The 18,549-nt window shown below is 47.3% G+C and overlaps 5 protein-coding genes across 6 annotated transcripts; 1 reads left to right on the top strand and 4 right to left on the bottom strand.

The window, feature by feature from the left end:
* Positions 1–5,060: 5,060 nt before the first annotated feature.
* Positions 5,061–7,503, bottom strand: LOC9643699 (LRR receptor-like serine/threonine-protein kinase ERECTA). Its single transcript, XM_002963443.2, has 3 exons — positions 6,782–7,503; positions 6,529–6,610; positions 5,061–6,472 (listed from the first exon to the last, which is right to left on the bottom strand). Exon 3 carries the CDS (start codon positions 6,463–6,465, stop codon positions 5,182–5,184), a length of 1,284 nt encoding a protein of 427 aa, XP_002963489.2. The 5' UTR covers positions 6,466–6,472; positions 6,529–6,610; positions 6,782–7,503; the 3' UTR covers positions 5,061–5,181.
* A 170-nt stretch (positions 7,504–7,673) lies between these two features.
* LOC9643698 (NADP-dependent malic enzyme) lies at positions 7,674–10,861 on the bottom strand. Its single transcript, XM_002963442.2, has 18 exons — positions 10,436–10,861; positions 10,182–10,377; positions 9,969–10,120; positions 9,792–9,897; positions 9,676–9,741; positions 9,521–9,616; positions 9,386–9,457; positions 9,228–9,311; positions 9,070–9,168; positions 8,952–8,999; positions 8,839–8,892; positions 8,689–8,787; positions 8,540–8,629; positions 8,403–8,480; positions 8,269–8,343; positions 8,118–8,208; positions 7,928–8,056; positions 7,674–7,873 (listed from the first exon to the last, which is right to left on the bottom strand). Exons 1-18 carry the CDS (start codon positions 10,588–10,590, stop codon positions 7,785–7,787), a joined length of 1,779 nt encoding a protein of 592 aa, XP_002963488.1. The 5' UTR covers positions 10,591–10,861; the 3' UTR covers positions 7,674–7,784.
* A 279-nt stretch (positions 10,862–11,140) lies between these two features.
* On the bottom strand, positions 11,141–12,463 carry LOC9655484. Its single transcript, XM_002963441.2, has one exon. It carries the CDS (start codon positions 12,071–12,073, stop codon positions 11,300–11,302), a length of 774 nt encoding a protein of 257 aa, XP_002963487.2. The 5' UTR covers positions 12,074–12,463; the 3' UTR covers positions 11,141–11,299.
* Positions 12,464–13,527: 1,064 nt separating this feature from the next.
* Positions 13,528–15,697, top strand: LOC9643697 (ferrochelatase-2, chloroplastic). Its single transcript, XM_002963847.2, has 10 exons — positions 13,528–13,748; positions 13,831–13,911; positions 13,961–14,279; positions 14,330–14,473; positions 14,538–14,639; positions 14,702–14,805; positions 14,865–14,991; positions 15,037–15,189; positions 15,246–15,346; positions 15,397–15,697. Exons 2-10 carry the CDS (start codon positions 13,898–13,900, stop codon positions 15,593–15,595), a joined length of 1,263 nt encoding a protein of 420 aa, XP_002963893.2. The 5' UTR covers positions 13,528–13,748; positions 13,831–13,897; the 3' UTR covers positions 15,596–15,697.
* LOC112343497 (alpha-xylosidase 1-like) lies at positions 15,597–18,480 on the bottom strand. 2 transcript variants are annotated; one of them, XM_024667070.1, is made up of 4 exons: positions 18,254–18,480; positions 17,573–18,183; positions 17,284–17,514; positions 15,597–17,220 (listed from the first exon to the last, which is right to left on the bottom strand). In XM_024667070.1, exons 1-4 carry the CDS (start codon positions 18,430–18,432, stop codon positions 15,635–15,637), a joined length of 2,607 nt encoding a protein of 868 aa, XP_024522838.1. In that variant the 5' UTR covers positions 18,433–18,480; the 3' UTR covers positions 15,597–15,634. The 2 variants fall into 2 exon arrangements, with proteins under 2 accessions (XP_024522838.1, XP_024522832.1); XM_024667064.1 differs by having other exon boundaries at positions 15,597–17,514.
* Positions 18,481–18,549: the final 69 nt, after the last annotated feature.

Here is an 18,549-nt window from a genome sequence, read left to right as displayed (position 1 = left end):
CAATCGGGAGTTAATTCCTACCGTGAGGACTTTGCGAGGAGCAAAGGCCAAGACCGGGACTGGCGAGAGGCCCTCGTCGTCAACTAGCTCAGAAACACGACTTCCTTCCGGTAAGACCGCTGGATATATCTTTTATAGGCGATGCGACCTTTTCTTCTCGATCTTGGCACGTGAGACACGGGTGTAAGACTCTCCCAGTTATCTTTGGACTTGGAAGATTGGGATAGTTTTGTCCGGGTAAAATGGTTTTAACCACCACAAAGTTAAAATGTTCTAACCAGAGATAATTTGCAAATATGAACAATGGCATTTGGTCTCCTTCTCCGGTCATAGGAGCATCAAATAATTTAAGTATCTAATATACACTTTGTCAGAAAAATCTCACTTTTTTAGTGGGAGAATTTTCCAGCGCTGGACATTTTTTTCCAAAAAGGCAGTAGATGGCATCCAAGATTGCTGAGATGCTCAACACCTAAAGCTTTTGCACTCCCTGCATTGACAAAACACACCTAAAGCTACTCATGGCCGAGGACAAAATCATGGCAAAAATTTGCAAGATTGGAGAGGAGCTTCAAATTTAAATACACGCCTAGAAGTGCATCATCCTTTCTTTCCACCTCAAAATAACAAAACTGCAAGGATGGATCAATGTGCAGATCAAAATAGCAGCTAGACAGGATGTATGTGTTATGCAAAAACAACTTGAAGAACGTTGTGGCTGCAATGGATGCTACCGGCCTCAAGTTACGAACTTCTGCTTTGGACTGTTGAACAGCCCCATTCCAGCACCCATGTTGATTAAAGCTTGAGCATGGATCTCTCCACAACCACTATTATTTCTAGAGATTTCTTCCCTCGATCTCTTCCTGTGCGCCCAGAGCGTAGATAACCGTGAAACCCTATCTCTGATTAGTATTCTTATTTTCTATAAGTAACGCAAACTTTAATAATTAGTTGAAGCTCAGGTCGAGAAACGCCTGCATCGTCCCTGTGGCCAGCGTTAGATGGTCGAGGTGGATGAGCAGGGCCGAGAAGAGTGGCAGCGCACCTGACATGGAGTTGTGCGAGAGCGTCAGCGTGTTGAGATTCGGGAGCTTCACCTCCGGTGGACTCCCTGTCAAAGCTCAAGTCCATGCTTTGGATGCTGCACAACTCGGAGAAGGACCATGCCAGCGAGTCAGAGAGACAATTACTGGTGAGGCCGATGAACTGGAGGTCCTTGAGGCCGGCGATGCTGTCTGGGATGCAAAACTGGCCCGAGACGAGAGCCAAGCTCCTCATACGTGAGCTTCCCCAGCGATGGGCTCAGAGTTCCTGCTAGTCCGGGATCCCGCTGCCAAGGCTGAGCATGGTTACGTGGTTGACGCCTCACACCACCCCGTTTAAGCTGCTGCAGGGGGTCGTGCGAGAAATCCCAGCTCGCCAGGAAGTTCGAGCCGGGGAGATCGTGGAGGCTGCTCCGGATGTCGCTTAGAGCCGAAACTTCCAACGAGTCCAGCCACAGGAGAGCCGATGTTTGCTGGACCAGAATGGAAGTCATGTGAAGAAACGCTACTAGAAACTTTGCTGTGCTGCACCTGGTTGCCTGGATTTCCTCCCCGGTGGATCCAGAAGATGTGCTGCTACTGCCATTTCTTCTCTGCAGGTATTTGTCCTCTTCAGAGATCGATTAAAGAGATACGAACCTCCTGGTGATTGCATAGCTTCTAGCAGCACACGCTTGGTTCTCTTGCGCTTCTCACCTTGGTACATCCCTTGGCATTAAGACTAGGAAGAGGCAAACAACAAGAACCAACAAAGCAGAGTAGCATATCTTCACTTCACTCTGGAAGAGAGAGCTATCCAGCCTTGAGGTCTCTTTGAATGCACGCATTAGAGTTCTCACAGATAGACATGCAAAGGAATCCAATGCAGAAACAAGAATGCTTCGCAGAAGATTAAAGAAACAGAGGACTTTGCCAAGAAGTTACTTGCAATTGCAGACATCCGACGCAACATTGTAGAGATTTATTCTCCTAGCCATAAGCTAGTCCTTTTAAAACTTTCTCATTCTACTTCGAAATCTTTGTGCTTGCCTTTGCTTTTAATGAGAAACAAATGCAAGTAAAATTCCAACTAAAACGGTTGTCTCAACTGGTTCTCATCACTGTCCAAGCTGGTTTGAATAATAGTAACATTCAAGCTGATGAGCTCAACCTTTAACTCAAATGTTGGAAGTGGAGAGCAAATCAACATGGTAGACTTCCAGCATCAAAGCCAGAGCTCTCATGAACTTGAAGATATATTTCACCTATACGATTCACAAGTCAAAACTAGAGAAGAATAAACAAAGTTTTTGTTTCACCTGGCCCCATATGTCAGAATCACGACCAAGCTCCATATTTTCTCCACGAACAAAACCAGTCTCCACTTAGTTTTCTTTCTTATACAATAAGAAATAAGAAAGTACATTTCTAGACAATGTGAGATATCCACTGAGTTAGAAGTTGGAGTTGCATTTAATCTATCAATAGCTCAGTAAATGTATTAGCATTAATCACATCCTGTTTAATTGTGTCAAAAGAATGCATTACAGGAAATCCTTTTAGAACAATAGAGAAAGCTTGACTTGATTTCTAGGAATTTTAGCGGAGACTACTTGCTTTGTAACACATTTCTCTTGTTGTAGGGAATGGATATCTACAGTAGCATCTACTACCAAGATTGTGGCCTGCAATCTGGTTAGTCGTAATATCTCCAAAGAAGAAAAACAGAGAAAAGGGGGCAAGCTGAAAAAGTTAGTTAAAGAGAGGAAGGGATCAAGAAAAGTGAGCCACACTACCTATTAGTGTTTTTTGACCTGCAGTTTAATGAAACCAGTTAGTTTCTCTAACTCTAGAGCTAAGCTACAATTCCAGTTAGTCTAGGCTCTAAAAAAATATAAATATTCTTACAGTGGCCTCAAACTCTTGTCCTAGCATTGTTGTATTATTTGTCACACTAACAACTCTAAACTGAATAAAAAGTGGATACTCTTGGTGCTCTTTCTATTGTGAAATAATAGATAAATATCCCAACTGGACAAATCTTCAAATGTTATCCTTGCCACAAAGCCATTCCCCATTGAGAAGTTATTCTTATTTTCTTTAGTAACATGATGAAATATTTTACCTTAATAATTACATTTTATAAATATTACTATACCTAACCAAGTTTTAGGATATATTCCTATCCACTTGGTCACACCTTATATAAATGATATGGATCTTATAAGGTGTGGTTTTCTCCTATTAAAATATTCTCTATCCATTTGTAATCAAGATTTAATGCTAATATTCATAATCAACAGGATTTCATCCTTGGCCATTGAGTAGCTTTAAGTCAATTAATCATACTTTTGACCACCTGGAAGAGTCTCAATCAACCTTAATAAGTCTTCATCCCAATTTGAGGTAACCCTAGGTGATTTCAAAACCGCACTAACTTTGTATTTTATGTATTTTATGTATCTAAGGTAGCATTAACATACTAACCTCTTATGCTATTCCAAAACTATTTATAATCCTGTCTCCTCAAGACTAAACCATTTGTCCATGGGGAATACCACCCTTTAATGTCCTTTATTCTTCATACATAGTAGTGTTTACCAACATTGACACTAAATTAGGGTTTTGAAGCCTGTTTAGTAAACCCACTAATCTTTAGGATTTTAGAGATTTTGGGATGCATTTCGAAACATTACAGCATAATTCAAGTTTTGTGAGTACTTTCCCCACTTTTCACCATTAGAGTGTTTTAGCCACATGGCTAGAGCAAAGTTTCAATAAAACACAAAGTATCCTAATAAATAATGCCACCCACATTTGAATTAAAAATATTGACCATTTAATATCCCAATAGCTAGAGTCAACTTTTGAATATTTCTCTAAGTCATTCCACTTGTCTATCTTCAATTTAGTTATGTTCTTTAATGTTTATATTACTTCCCGGGTATAATTCCTTTTGAATTTTCTTTCTACTAAACCCCCTAGGGTTTGAGAAATGATTGCTTTAGTATTTCACCCCACTATAAATCCAAATATATTGAACCTTGAATATGTTTGGCCTTTGACATTTTAAACACTTGGTTTTCTGGTACACTGAGATGTTGACATTGCTTTATTTCAAGTTTTTGGGTTCTAGAATTTTAATCTCATATCACTATACTTGCCACGTGTTAATCTAAAGACTTATTTATTATCCTTTTTCTAAAGATTCATCTATTAATCAATTCATACTCATTCTTTGAGCACTTCTTTAGAAATTTCACTCCCATTTTAAACTTTTTAAGCTAGAGATTTTAATTTAAATGTGTTATACTTCCTCCCATATTAACTCTATTTTGAGACTTATGGATTTGTGTCTTACAGTTTATCAATATAAGAACCACAAAAGTTTTAAGTTTTGAGCATTTTAGCAATCCTAAATGCCATATTTTACCTCTTTTGAAACACTTGGCTAAGCCATAAGTGTCCTCTACAACATCCCAATAGACAGCCTCTTGGGGACTAGTATATGGAATTTGCTAGTTTTGAAATGGTGAGCTAGATAGAAAGATCATATGGCTTCTTATCTTATGGCCTTATAGGAAAAGATCAAGTGATAACAAAGGAAGAAAGAATAGTGGTTTTGAACAAGTTTTTAGAGTTAGCTTTGAATTCAATATCTACATTTGAAACACACTATCATCATATACTTGGTGCTCCTACAGGCTTTCAATCTTGGCTATTCACTGGTGTAAAGCAAAAGTTTGTAATATCTATTGTTGCTGCAATGTGCTTCAAATTCTTCTTCTTCCATAAGACATACATCGTGTCTGTCTGATATATGTTAACTATTTAGATATATGGATTGATCCATCCTTGGCTTTAGTGATGCATTCTTCAAAGTGTGTGGTTATCTAGGAGTTGGATAAGCTAGCAGAAAAAATGGTATGAGGAGTTGCATGGACATTTTGAGATCTAATGTAATGTTGCTTGTTTGGAGCACAATTTTTTCAAGGAGTGGCTCCAGTTGAATACAAACTCAGCTTACATACAAACTTAATTGAGTTTACTACTTTGTAGTTGCTTTGAGTTCTAATTCCACGGTTCAATCTAAGAGTTACAATTTATTGCCACCACTTTCGTAAAGCCTTTTTTTCTATATGGCAATTACATGGTCTCAGTGGAAGGTGGAGCACTGGGTCATCGGCCTGGACGCTTGTCTCCCGACGTTGAATGGACACGACGACTGCTGCGGCGGGCTGAGGCAATTGTACTGGATGCAAAATGTGCATGTAGTTGGCAGCGGGATGGTGGACGCCAGGTTGATGTTGGCGATGTAGTTGTGCTGGAGGTACAAGACCTGGAGGTCCCCGAACACCATGGCGTCCACAAACTCCTGCGGCACCGCCCCGGAGAAGCGATTGTTGTTGAGGAAGAGCTTCTGCGCGAATGCCAGCCCCGCGGGAGCCTGCCCCGTGAGGCAATTGTAGCTGAGATCTACCATCGCTGGGATGCCTGTGAAGGACGTGGTTGCATGCCTGGAGGGCGATGTTAGAACCTGGACCGGCCCCGAGAGCTGGTTGCGCTGGAGGAGGAGGTTGCTGATCCGGAAGCCGAAGATCTCTGGTGGGATGCCTCCGGTGAACTGGTTGAAGCTCAGGTCGAGGAACGCCAGGCGCTGCAGGGTAGCCATCCCCTGGATCGTCCCCGTGAGGCAGTTCTTAGCAAGCGATAGATACTCCAGAGTTCCTGGCAGCGAGGGGATCGGCCCCGTGAAGCCGTTCCTCTGGAGGTCGAGGTGGATTAGCGGGGCCGAGAAGAGCGGCAGCGCACCCGACATGGAGTTGTGCGAGAGCGTCAGCGTGTTGAGATTCGGGAGCTTCGCCACCCCCTCCGGTAGACTCCCCGTCAAAGCGTTGTAGCTCACGTCCAAGCCTTGGACGCTGCACAGCTCGGAGAAGGACGATGGGAGCGAGCCCGAGAGGCGATTGTTGGCGAGGCCGATGAACTGGAGGTCCTTGAGGCCGGCGATGCTGTCTGGGATGCAACCGTGGACTTGTCCCGGGACGAGCGCCAAGCTCCGGAGGTACGTGAGCTTCCCCAGCGATGGGCTCAGAGTTCCTGCTAGTCCCGGAGTCCCTGCGATCCCGCTGCCAAGGCTGAGCATGGTTACGTGGTTGACGCCTCCGATCGACCAGCACACCACCCCCTTGAAGCTGCTGCAGGGGTCGTGCGAGAAATCCCAGCTCGCCAGGAAGTTCGAGCCAGGGAGGTCGCGGAGGCTGCTCCGGATGTCGTTTAGAGCCCGAACTTCCAACGAGTCCAGCCACAGGAGAGCCGATGTTTGCTGGACCAGAATGGAAGTCATGTGAAGAAACGCTACTAGAATCTTTGTCTGTGCTGCACCTGGTTGCCTGGATTTCCTCCCCGGTGAATCTAGAAGGTGGGCTGCTACTGCCATTTCTTCTCTGCAGGTAGTCATCCTCGAAAGACGTTTCGGAGATCACTTAAAAGAGACACGAACCTCCCGGCGATTGCACAGCTTCTAGCAGCACACGCTTGGTTCTCTCGCGCTTCTCACCTTGGTACGTCCCTCGGCATCGAGCCTAGGAAGAGGCATAGAGAGAAACAACAAGAACCAACAAAGCAGAGTATCATATCTTCGCTTCACTCTGGAAGAGAGACTGCTGTCCAGCCTTGAGGTCTCTTTGAAAGCACGTATTGCAGCTCTCACAGGCAGACAGGCAAAGGAATCCAATGCAGAAACAAAAATGTACCTTCACAGAAGATTAAAGAAACAGAGGCTTTGCTCCTCGACTGCGGTGCCGCCTTCTTCCTCCGAGCGGCAGCCAGCTTTCCCCTCTCGCGATGGATCTCAAGCCCGGTTATGGGAAGCCGCTGCAAGACAAGGAACGCACACGCAGGCACAGAGATGGACAAGATCACAGCAAAGCTTACTTATACTGATCGCCCCTGGATCTCCGCGCGGTGATTTTCTTGCTGCCGATGCGAGGTAACTCTTGGTTTCATCTCGTCCGGTTGGAGTCCACTGCGGGTGGAGCACTCATGTTGCCGTGCTCGATGAGCTGCGTCTCTAGGCGCGCGAGCGAGGAGTGATTGCAAGCGGCAAAGAAGAAAAAGGAGGAAAAGATGTAGCGGCCGGCAGTGATCGCAATCACCCTTTCGTCCACTCTTGTGGAAAGCGTAAGAAGATGAAAGAGCAAAGCACAGATCTAGCAGGAGAAGAAGAAGAAGAAGAAGTCGAAGCTATGATGAATCCCAACGAAGAACCTCGAAAGAAAGAATGTAACAGCCAGAAACAGAGCTCTCTCTCTCTCTTTTTTTGGCGTTTAATCGATGGAGCTTAGCTTATCGCCCAGAGGTCAAGTCACAAAGTACGAAACACTGCATCACAGAAAGAAAAGAGCGCACGGAAGTGGTGTCTGTGTGCAATTTAGTGTCAACGTCTCTATGTTGCGTGCAAAGGAATTGAACCCGACACTCAAGTGTGGTGTGGTGTGTGAGAAAAGAATGTAAAACTAGATCATTGGAGATCTAGCTCCATTTCACCCGTTACTTAGTTACCGTTGTGGTAAGAAAAACAAAAGTACAACACACACGCTCATCGGATGTGTACTGTAACATTTACTACTATACGCTTGAGCTTCCTCCAGATAAAAATCACACCTCAGGATTTACTATGGTTCATAAGAAAATCACATGATAAAATTTCCCCGTTCTATATAAGTGCAGGGAAAGTGTGATACGTTTCATGGTTTATCAACGGTATTGGCGGAAGCTGGGGCTGTATTGACAGCTCTCCGCGTACGCGAGCAAATCCGCTGGTTTGGGAAGTCTCGTAGCAACGCCTGCAACACCAAAGCTTGAGTTATGGAGAAAAAATATGATCGTGTTTTCTCTACCTTTTTCGTATGCTGTCTCGGCCACAGCAGCGGCGATGTGTGCTGAGATCTTCCGGATGTTTTGGAAGGGAGGGAAGACCAGCCCCAGGTTCAAGTGTTCTTTGGTGACGAGTGCTGCCAGTGCCTCAGCTGCAGGGACGTCGAGAGTTAAGACAACGTCGGGGAGAATTCGATAGCTAATTTTGCTTACCAGCTTTCAAGAACATATCGTCATGGACTCGGATGGCTCCCGACATGGTGCAGCCCAGTCCAATTCCTGGGAAGATGTATGCATTGTTGGACTTCAGAAGGAAAGAAGACCAGTTAGAAACGATTTGCTTTTAACCATGGAAATTTCGTACCTGACCAGTGTAGTAAGTTTTGCCGTCAATTGTGATTGGCAAGAACGGACTTCCACTCGCAAACACGCAGTTACCCTGAACAAGCAAAAAAAAACAAAGCTTGAAACTCAAGTGGTCGATCGATGAACTGTTACCTTGGTCCAGGTATAAGCTTGCTCCGCTGTGCACTCGGACTGAGACGTAGGATTCGACAACGCCATGATAATTGGTTTCTAAACAGAGAGGTGAAAGAATAAACTCAAGCTCGTTTGGAAAACTTACTAATTCCTACCTTGTTAAAGGAAGCAAGAGCCTCGATGACTTCCTTGGTGAATGTTTGTCCTTGCCCTGACGTTCCGATCAAAACTGTGGGTTTCAATGCCTGTAAACCAGCCTAGGAGTCAATACAAAATCCAAGTAAAAGCTTAGAATTGATTCCACCTTCACAGAAGTCAGCAAGTCCTTGCAAGGTTCGTGTTCATGGGCCCAGTCTCTCTTGAAATGCTGCAGAGATTCCAATCGCGACTTGACGATGAGCCCCTGTATAAAAAGCTTAATTGTCAGCACAAAGAAGTCAACTAGCGGACTGACCTTTGAGTCGACAAGCGAAATCTTCGTTCGTGCTTCTTCCAATGAAATTCCTCCCTACAAAGACATTTATGATTCACCTCGCCATTTCAAACTAGCTCCAAAAGACATGATACCTGTCGTGAAATTTCCATGGCGATAATCTCCGCAATACCAGTGCCAGCCTGATGTAAAACAAACAAAATTTAGAAGAATAAAAAGAAAAGTAGAGTACAATCAGTAGGTAAAACTCACCTCGCCGGCACCAAGGAAGAGGAACTTATGGTCAGCCAAAGTTCCACCTGTTAGAGGGAGACTAGCCAACAAGCCAGCGAGAGCCACAGCCGCGGTTCCCTAGTTACCAAAAAAAAAAAAAACTTAGCAAAAACCACAAGCGTTGCACACAAATCTACCTGAATGTCATCATTAAAAACGAGATGAGATCTCCCGTACTTAGCAAGAAGCTTGAATGCATTGTGATTCGCAAAGTCCTCGAACTGAAAGTTCAAAGCATTAGAACTTTCCAAATAAATCCAGATAATAGAACCATGTCTAAAAGCACGTTACTAACCTGAACCAAAACCTTCTCTCCGTATTCTTGCTTGACAGCAACCATGAACTCGTGAATGAGGGAGTCATATTCCTGAGCAACACCACAAAGTGAGAAATACATACAAGACAAGAAAATGGAGCAAGACAATTTTACCTCTCCAGTTACACGCTTTTGCTTCAAGCCGATGTAGTAGGGATCATCAAGTAGTTTTTTGTTGTTGGTACCAACGTCAATCGTGATAGGCAAACACTGGATTGATAATCACGACAAGTCAGTCATGATACATGTTAAAATCGATCAGTGTTTACCAGAGAAGGACGAATTCCTCCGAGAGCTGTGTACAAAGAAAGTTTTCCGACAGGAATACCCATGCCCTGTAACAAAGTTCTTGTTAGAGAAGCGCTAAACTGTGGTAGTATTTTACCTGTAGTCCAAGATCACCGAGACCAAGGATACGCTCACCATCGGTAACGACAATAACCTGGACGTTTTTCTCTGGCCAGTTCCTCAATGCGTCCAAAACTCTACCCCTGAAAAGAAAAACATATAAGATCCAAGTCTCAACACATAGAAAACATAAAAACTAAGATCTTAGACATACTTTTCTTTCAGGCTGATGTAGAGGCCATGTGGACGACGGAAAATCAATCCATACTTTTGGCACGCCTCGCCCACAGTCGGCGTGTAGACGATGGGGAGAAGCTCTTCGACGTGATCAATGAGAAGCTTATAGAACAATCGCTCGTTCCTTTCCTGTGATAAGATCCAACTTTCGTTTAAAAAAAAAGCAAAGCAGGAAAAAGCTTGTACGTACCGAGAGTTCCATCATGGCAACGTATTTTTGCAAAGGATCCTCATAGCCACGAATGTTGTCGAGCTCGCGAGCTTCGAGAAGATCCTGGGAGAAATAGGCCGGAGGAAGAAGTCCTCGAAGATAATGTATGTCTCTCTCCCTTTCGGTAAATCCAAGGCCTTTGTTGTAGCGCGGATCTCGGAGGAGCTCACAGCCGCTGTTCACACAGATCAATTAGCCAAAGAGATTTTTAAGTTCTACTACGAAAGTCTTACCTGGCCACAGCTCGAACCCACGGAGTAACAAGCTGATCCTCGGTAGCGCTATCCTCCCCATAGACATCGCGAGAGCTTCCTCGCAGTGGAATCCCAAGGGACGCATTCTTCACCTCGGGCTCTAATTCCCGGAGCTCTCTAAGCTGGGACTCCATTGCCGAATCAAAATCAAGCACAAGAAGCACAATGCAATGCGATCCAAGGCAAGCGCTGGAAATTTATCGATCGATGGATCCACAAGAAGGGGATCTTGCCGCCCCAGAGCGCACAGAGATCGCACTTTAAGGGGATCAAGCCGCGGCGTCGCGACCAAAAACCCCAGCCCGGGCGTCAACGACGGCGGCCAAAGCGCAGAGAAGAGAGAAGCTTCTGTGGAGACGAAGAAAATCTTTTACACTCACAGCACAGTGGTCTCCGTCAACTAGGTAACGCCGCTACCTTCTTCCAAAAAGTACAACGCGCTATTATCGTGGGCGGGAAACGCAGCCCGGCCAAAAATATTCCGACGGCATATGCCACCAACATGCTACCTGTATATTCACGCGCATTTCCCGTGTCGGGCATATTCCTGTCCAAGCATATTCGAGAATCAGAATATTCGTCGAGGTTCCGTGGAGGATCTTGCTTTCGCCAGTGCCAGCCAGAAATCCAAAAGGAATTGGTTCCAATCTCTTCTGACATGGCAAATAAGGATAGAATGTAAATCTTGTGTGATTGAAATCATTGATGAGATTGATCTCTCAAAAAACGATGAATTATCGATGAGCTCTAGACAGCTCCAATTCTTTTTGTTTGTTTTCTTCTCTTGTTTTCGGGTTTTTTTTTTTTTTTTTTCTTGTGTTCTTGGGCGATGGAGGAAGAGGTCTAGAGGAAGCCCGTTTGCTTGAGCACGGCATTCCTCACGCGGCTCAAATCCCGGCCTTTGAGCGTCCTCCCGGCGCCCTCGAATACCGAGAAGGTGGTGGTCTGGCTCCTCGCGACGAGCTCGTGAGGAGGGAGCTTCTCCACCGAGAAATTCTCGTCTTCATCATCCTCTAGATCGTCGACCACGCCACCAGCGGTTCCATCCTCTCCAAAATTGCCGGAGGAGCGATCCTTGTTCTTGCTGCCGAGGATCCTCGACCAGTCCAGGACGTTCACTGGCGCGGATTGGTGCTGGATCGCCGCCTTTCCGCCGCCGCCGCCACCAACACCGGAGCCCGCCACCCTCTGCGGGATCATCCTCGACGCCGATGTCACTCGCCCGCCTCCACCGCCGGAAGAAGCAGTGGAGCTGCTGCGAGCGATCGAGGAGAGGCCGAGAGCTCCAGAGGAGTAATCCAGCGCAAGGCCGCGCTTGCCCGACGATCCCACCAAGCTGGAGGTGGAATGGTGATCCGACACCACGTCCTCCAAGCTCAGCGAGGATTTGCTGCGCTCCACCGCCGCTGGAACAATCCCCCAGACATCCTCTTCCTTGAATTCGCTAGCTTCGCTCGAGCTCCCATTGAAATCCAGCGAGGAATTCACGCCCAGGAGCCTGTCCCGCCGGCTGGTGCTTCCCATTGCCATCCGGTGATCCCTGATCACGCTGCTCAGGCTGGAGATCCCCTCGCGCTGGGCGGCGAGCGCATCGGCTCTCCCAACCCTAGCCATCATCTGGCGATCCAGAGCGCCTGTCGGTAGATTATCGATCGATCACAGCTCCAGCTCCCCAAAATCCTCGCTAGCGCTAGCTAGAACTTCCCCCAAACCTATCTTGATTCTTGGAAACCACCGCGAGAGAGGAAGAAACCGCCTCTAGCTAAATGCAAGGGCGATCAAAACCGTCGATGCGCCTGATAATTTTTTTTTTTTTTTTGTTTTGCTTCTTCTTCCTCTCGCTCTTGCCAATTCTTTCCACCTCCTCGCGGCTGGATGAATCGAAACACAAACCTGTGAGCGAGATTTTGCCCTCCTGGCGCCCAATCGATCCAAAATGGATCCAGCGATCGATCCAAATCCCACTACTCCACTGTCCTGGCGCTCTTCCACCGCTGGCGAATTGGCGACGCCCTTAAACCCTAAAAGCCACGAATCGCACGTACGGCAGCCCTCGTGTCACATGCGTGCGTGCGTGGCACCCAGCTGCTACTGACACGTGTGCTTATAATCCGGGGAAGAAACAACGCCTTTGTCTTCATCTTATCTTCCAGTATTTTTGGGCGGAGGTCGTGACATAGGCCATTCGTCATCGCCACCATTGGATCAGTGGTAGAAAATCGTTTTTTAACTGTTACGGACGAGGTTTTCATCCCCGGGCTTTGACCCACGAGTGTGAATATCTTGGGAAGTCAATGACACACGGTTACCAGCTATTGCGAGAATCCACCGAGTGCTCGATTCTAGGATTGATCATGGCATGAATTTGCGAGGTTGACTTTGCGAGACAAGGAAGTTCTTTAAATTCGAGGAGAGGGCCGTGGGATGAGTGAGAACCAAGATGAATGCGAGGGCAATCGCAGTGATCATCCTCTTTCAGGCGATCGCATTTGTGATCACTCAAGGTAAGTGAATCGATCGAGAAAGAGATACTTGATACTTACATTCTTCCTGCTGCTTCTTTCCAGGCGTCACGAGTGACGATCAAGTTTATGCTTCTGGGATTGTCGATGGAGCTACTGGAGAGCTATCATTCGATTTCATCAAACCACCAGGAGCTCGAAAGTTACTAGCTGCGTTTGTCAATGACTACAACAGCCCTGCATCGAATTCACGGAATAAGCCCAAGAGCAACCCCAAAAGAAAGAACTAGGAAGGAGAAAACTCCATCCAAAACTTCATGAGAATTCTTTAAATTTGTAGAAACCATCTCTACCACTCTTTAGGATCGATCAATCACTCCTTGCCACTGCCGCGCCGTCGGTACGCTTCCTCATACTCCTTGGCTCGATCCATTGTGCTTCTAAACAGCTTCTCGATGTTTGGGACATCGTAGTTCTGGGCAATGTAAATCCCCACCAGTGTGCCCGCCGTGAATGAAAAGGAGGTCCTGAAAATCCCCAGCATCCTCGCTCGATCGATCAACCTTGCCCTCTGCCCTAGCTACAGGAAGAATGCCATTGCTCGTCTCTTCCTCCTCACGAGCCCTAAAGTACTTAGCATTCTACTTGCCTTGCAAGAAAAGGTACCATTAGAGTAGGGTTTAGAGAAGAGTCCGCGTGTTGACTAGTGGGGAAGAGTTTGGTCGAAGGCGGTGCCGCTCAAAGAGCCGCATTTCAGGGCTGGCTTCGCGAAATATCGATCGATCGCCTTCAAGATCGCTGTATTCCCGATCCGATCGAGCACTCTCCAGGTAGAAGCGAATTCGTGCTTATTTCTGTGTTCTTCAGTGTTCTAGCGGCCCGATCGAGCTGACAATCGCTCTTCTTTCGCAGGTAGCGTCTAGATTTTCGCCAGAGCTTCAGGGATCGTCATTCGATTTGAAATTTCGAGCTCGTCACGATGCTGGCTCACAGGTAAGCTAGTCATTTCTATCTTTTTCTTCTCAAGACTCAAGACTTTCAGGTCTATTCCCTCGCCATCACATAACCTGAGCTGCGAGCCACTCTTTGATACGTCGCCAAAGCACATTCGACTTGGATCGAACTATCATTTTCAGCGGAGGTGTGGGCTGTCAAGCGGGGCAAAGCAGGCGTTCGCCCTTTCTCGGCGATCGATAGAAGTTTGTTGCTCGAGTACCAGTAGTCCCGGAGTGCTTACTTCGGAGCAAGCAAGTGTTTACAACGAACCAGGAGACAAGCTAGGCGTGTTGCTGCTAAATCTTGGTGGTCCAGATAAGCTCGAGGATGTTCAGCCGTTTCTTTACAACCTCTTTGCTGATCCGGTAAGTGTTTCCATTCGACGTGATACGTTTAAAGACGATTTCCTAATCAGGACATTATTCGACTGCCTCGACTTTTCCGTTTCCTGCAAAAGCCTCTTGCTCGACTTATCTCAACACTGAGGGCGCCTAAAAGCAGTGAAGGTTATGCTGCTATTGGTGGAGGCTCGCCCTTGAGAAAAATCACGGACGAGCAGGTTTAACTTTTTTGTCCTTCGTTTTGTTTGGTGTCTTTTTAACGCCCCCATTTTTGTCACACAGGCTGCTGCTCTTGCAAAAGAATTGGAACGGAAGGGATTGCCAGCTAAAATCTACGTTGGAATGCGGTACTGGTATCCTTTCACAGAAGAAGCTATAGATAAGGTACATCTTTTATCTCTACATATTCAGTAATCTAGAAACTGATTTCGCTGGAGGAATATCAGGTCAAAGCCGATGGGATCAACAGACTTGTAATTTTACCTTTATATCCACAATTCTCAATCTCCACCAGTGGTTCTAGCCTTCGCTTGCTAGAAAGCATTTTCAGGTATGTGCTTTGTAGGCAATACTTTTCGTTTATATGAGACTGTTTCCACTGTATTACAGGCGAGACGAATACCTTTTAAACATGAAGCACACTGTGATCCCTTCGTGGTATCATCGTAAGGGATACGTGAAGTCCATGTCAAACCTAATCAAGAATGAACTTTTGAAGTTCGAGAAGCCTGAAGAGGTAACGAGGCCGAGGTAACGAAGAGAATAACACCGTTAGATGCAGGCACATATCTTCTTTAGTGCACACGGTGTGCCAGTCTCTTACGTGGAGAAAGCGGGAGATCCCTACAAGGACGAAATGGAGGAATGCGTTGACTTCATTATGAAAGATTTACGACAGGAAGGTGTCATTTGCGAGCACACGCTTGCATATCAGGTTAGGAGCTACTTCTTCGCTACTTCCTGCCTCAAATGGTGTTGATTTGTTCCCAGAGCCGAGTTGGACCTGTAGAATGGCTAAGACCATACACAGATCAGACCATCAGAGATCTGGGAGAAAGAGGCATAAAAAGTCTTTTAGTTGTGCCAATCAGGTAAATGCTTTCAGCTTTTCATTCTATTACACGGCTTTCTGGTCCTCTAGTTTTGTCAGCGAGCACATAGAAACGCTTGAGGAGATCGACATGGAGTATAGGGAGCTAGCTGAAGAATCCGGTATTACGAATTGGCGGCGTGTACCTGCACTCGGATGCGAACCAACGTTTATTGCTGACTTAGCTGATGCCGTTATTGAGTCTCTTCCGTTTGTTGGGCCTTTGAGTGCTCACCAGGTCTGTTCTTGAAGGCTTGTTCGTAACATCTTTGTAAACAGTGAGGACTAGTTACTGATATGACGCCATCTTTAGCGAGATATGAAAAGGTTTTCCCAGAGGCAAGTTGAGCTCATTAACTTCTTCGACATGGTCCGCTGATTGAGGCAACAGAATCTTTCCTTTTACGAGTTCCTGCTGCTGTTTGTCCAACGCAAAACTGCCGAGCCCGAGCACTACAACCTTGCTGATGATCCACTTCTGCTGGAGAGCAAACTCGCCGTAACTCACTCGAGACTTGACGGAGAGCCGGTTCCCAACTTTCTTCGCAGCAAATTCAACGAGAGTAGCCGACCCTTGCTCAAGTTTCATCTCAAGGTCCTCGCCACTGTCCAGGAACACACTGCCCGAAGCATTTAGGTTGTCATCCTCTTCCTCGCCGGGAAAAGCGACTAGCAGCGTGAAGGCTGTCTTTCTCGCAGCAGCAGTAGTCATGGCAGCATCCTGCATGGCGAGTATCGAGCCTCCTCGAACGTGGACGTTCGTCGAATCCAGCGTGGCCGGAAGTATGAAAGTTGATCCCGGCGACAGAATAACTTGCGAGTAATTGAACAAGCTATACCAGTTTCCTTTGGGAAAGTAAGCTTGGAGCTCCCTCGCGCCTTCCACGAGAACAGGGGAGACAAGAATGGAACTCCCGAGCATGAACTGAGTTTCAACACCAAGAGCTGCCGGATCCTTGGGAAATGCGAAGAAGACAGGCCTGGCAACTGGTGATCCTTTCAAGCAGGCCTCGTAAAAGAGCGTGTAGAGATGAGGAAGGAGCCGGTATCTCAGCGACAGAACTGTTCTTGCGGACTGGGTGACGGACTTCCAGAGATAGAGCTCCTGTGACACTGCATTGAATCCGTTGTGGTTCCGGGAGAAGGGATAGAAGGCTCCGGCTTGGATCCAGCGGTTGCAAAGCTCCTCAGTGGTGTTACCCAGGAATCCACAGATGTCCGCGCCAACCATTGGTATTCCAACCAGGCCAGAGTTGAGAACGCTGACAATGGAGTATCGTAGATCGTCCCAGGTTGCTCCATTGTCACCGCTCCAGTGCGCGGTGACGCGGCCAGAGCCAACGAACGTCGACCTCGAGAGCATGAAGGGCCGGGTTTTCAAGACAGACTTGAGAGCGCTGCTGGTGGCTATCGCTTCCGAGAGCCCGTACAAGTTGTGAGCATCATACTCGAGAACTCCTCCGTGGTGGGCGGCACTGGCAGCCATGGTTTTGGAGCCGATTCTATTGCGGACAGCGTTGTTATTTACCGCAAAAGGTGGATTGTCCCACTTGGATATGGAGTTCTCGGTACAGATCAAGCAGCATGTTGTGAGGCAAGGCTTTGTCACGTTCGGAGGAAGCAAGCAGCTCACGCCCGTGCAAAAGTTGGAGGCTTCGTTCATGTCGATCCAGAGGCCGTCGAAGGGGAGGATTTTGTGAAAGTTGGAAATCTCGCTTGTCCAGTAAGAGGCTGTTTTCGGGTGGAGGAAGTCTGGGAAGTGGACAGGGCCCGGCCACACTTGAGCGAGATATGGCTCGCCGTGCAAGTCTTTGACAAAGATCTCGAGAGCTTTTGCACGCTCGTATGACGAATAGTTCCTCTCGACTTTGATCCCTGGCAAGGCACTGCTGTAAGCTGGCGGATGCAAGAAAGAAGACCAGGGAAGGGAGAGCTCACCGGGGTCTATGATGATCACGTACTTCTGGTCGTTGGCATGGAGCTGCTTGACAAAATCGTCCATCTTCGACTGGGGATAGTTGATGGGATCCAGCGTGAAGTCCTTGAAGGCGTCCATGTAATCTATGTCCGACCACATCACCTCGAGAGGAATGCGCGCAGACTTGTACTTCTCGACCACGTCCTGGAGCTCCTCGACATTCTTATAGCCGTATCGACACTGGTGGAAGCCTGCAAAGGAAGAAAAGCTTTGAAGGAACACTTCCAGCCGAGACCAAGGAGGACTTGCCTAGAGACCAGTAAGGCATTGGAGCGGGCTTCCCGACCATATCAGTGAGCTGCTGGACGACTTCCAATGGCGACGGCCCCGCGAAGAAGCTAAAGTCGAGGACACCACCCACGGCTTTGTACGTGAGCCTCTCCTCCGCAAGCTCCACGTCCATGGCGTTGCTGTTGAGCAAGAAGACTCCGTGCGAGGCCCCCGAGAGGCGGGCATCCAGGTAGAAGGGCCAGGAGGCGTACAGGTTCTTGTTGGTCTCTTGCGAAGGGGTGTCCGAGGCCCACAGCGTGTACGTGGAGTCCGGGACGAGCCGGAAGCCCGCGGTACGAGTGCTCTCCCCGAGGCCGTAGAGCGACGCATTGCTCGGGAGCGTGGTGGAGATCTCCAGGTACTGGTCCTTGAAAGTGAGGCCCGGGGTGGAGCTGAAGAGGAGCTCCTGGGATGATCTCCGGAGGATTGCAAACGTGAAGGGGTCCCGGGTGTACGAGAACTGGAGCTTGGAAACGCTAGCGCTGCCGTTCTTCGTGGGTGGTAGCCTTGGCACGAGCGAGGCTGGAACTTCCCACCGCGGGGACGAGGAGTCGGTGATGTGAACTCGCAGCCGGTCTTGGGATTCGTAGCTGGACAATGGACAATGGAGAGTTTGAGTTCGTGGAGGAGATGGCGAAAGAAAGAGAACGACTGACGTACCTTACGGTGAGTTGGAGCTCTTTGATATCAGGACCATATGTGCTTGTCGGTGAGAGGAGGTCTAGACGAGCATCGATGTTGCCATTCGTGTCTTGGGTGATGGACTTGATCTTATAGCCAGCGAGCGAGCATCGCGAGAGAATTAAGAGCCACAAGAACAGGAGCAAACTACGAACCATGGCCGCTGTTGAACCTCTCGAAGATCAAGAAATTTATATATTTATCAACAAAGTTTCTACGTGATAGAATCCGTGATCTCAGAGGCATCTTTTTGGTTGAAAGTCTAGAACTCCGTA

Source organism: Selaginella moellendorffii, unplaced genomic scaffold (assembly GCF_000143415.4).
Source record: "Selaginella moellendorffii unplaced genomic scaffold, v1.0 SELMOscaffold_3, whole genome shotgun sequence".
Classification (NCBI taxonomy): Eukaryota; Viridiplantae; Streptophyta; class Lycopodiopsida; order Selaginellales; family Selaginellaceae; genus Selaginella; species Selaginella moellendorffii.
This window is presented reverse-complemented; position numbering and strand designations above follow the sequence as displayed.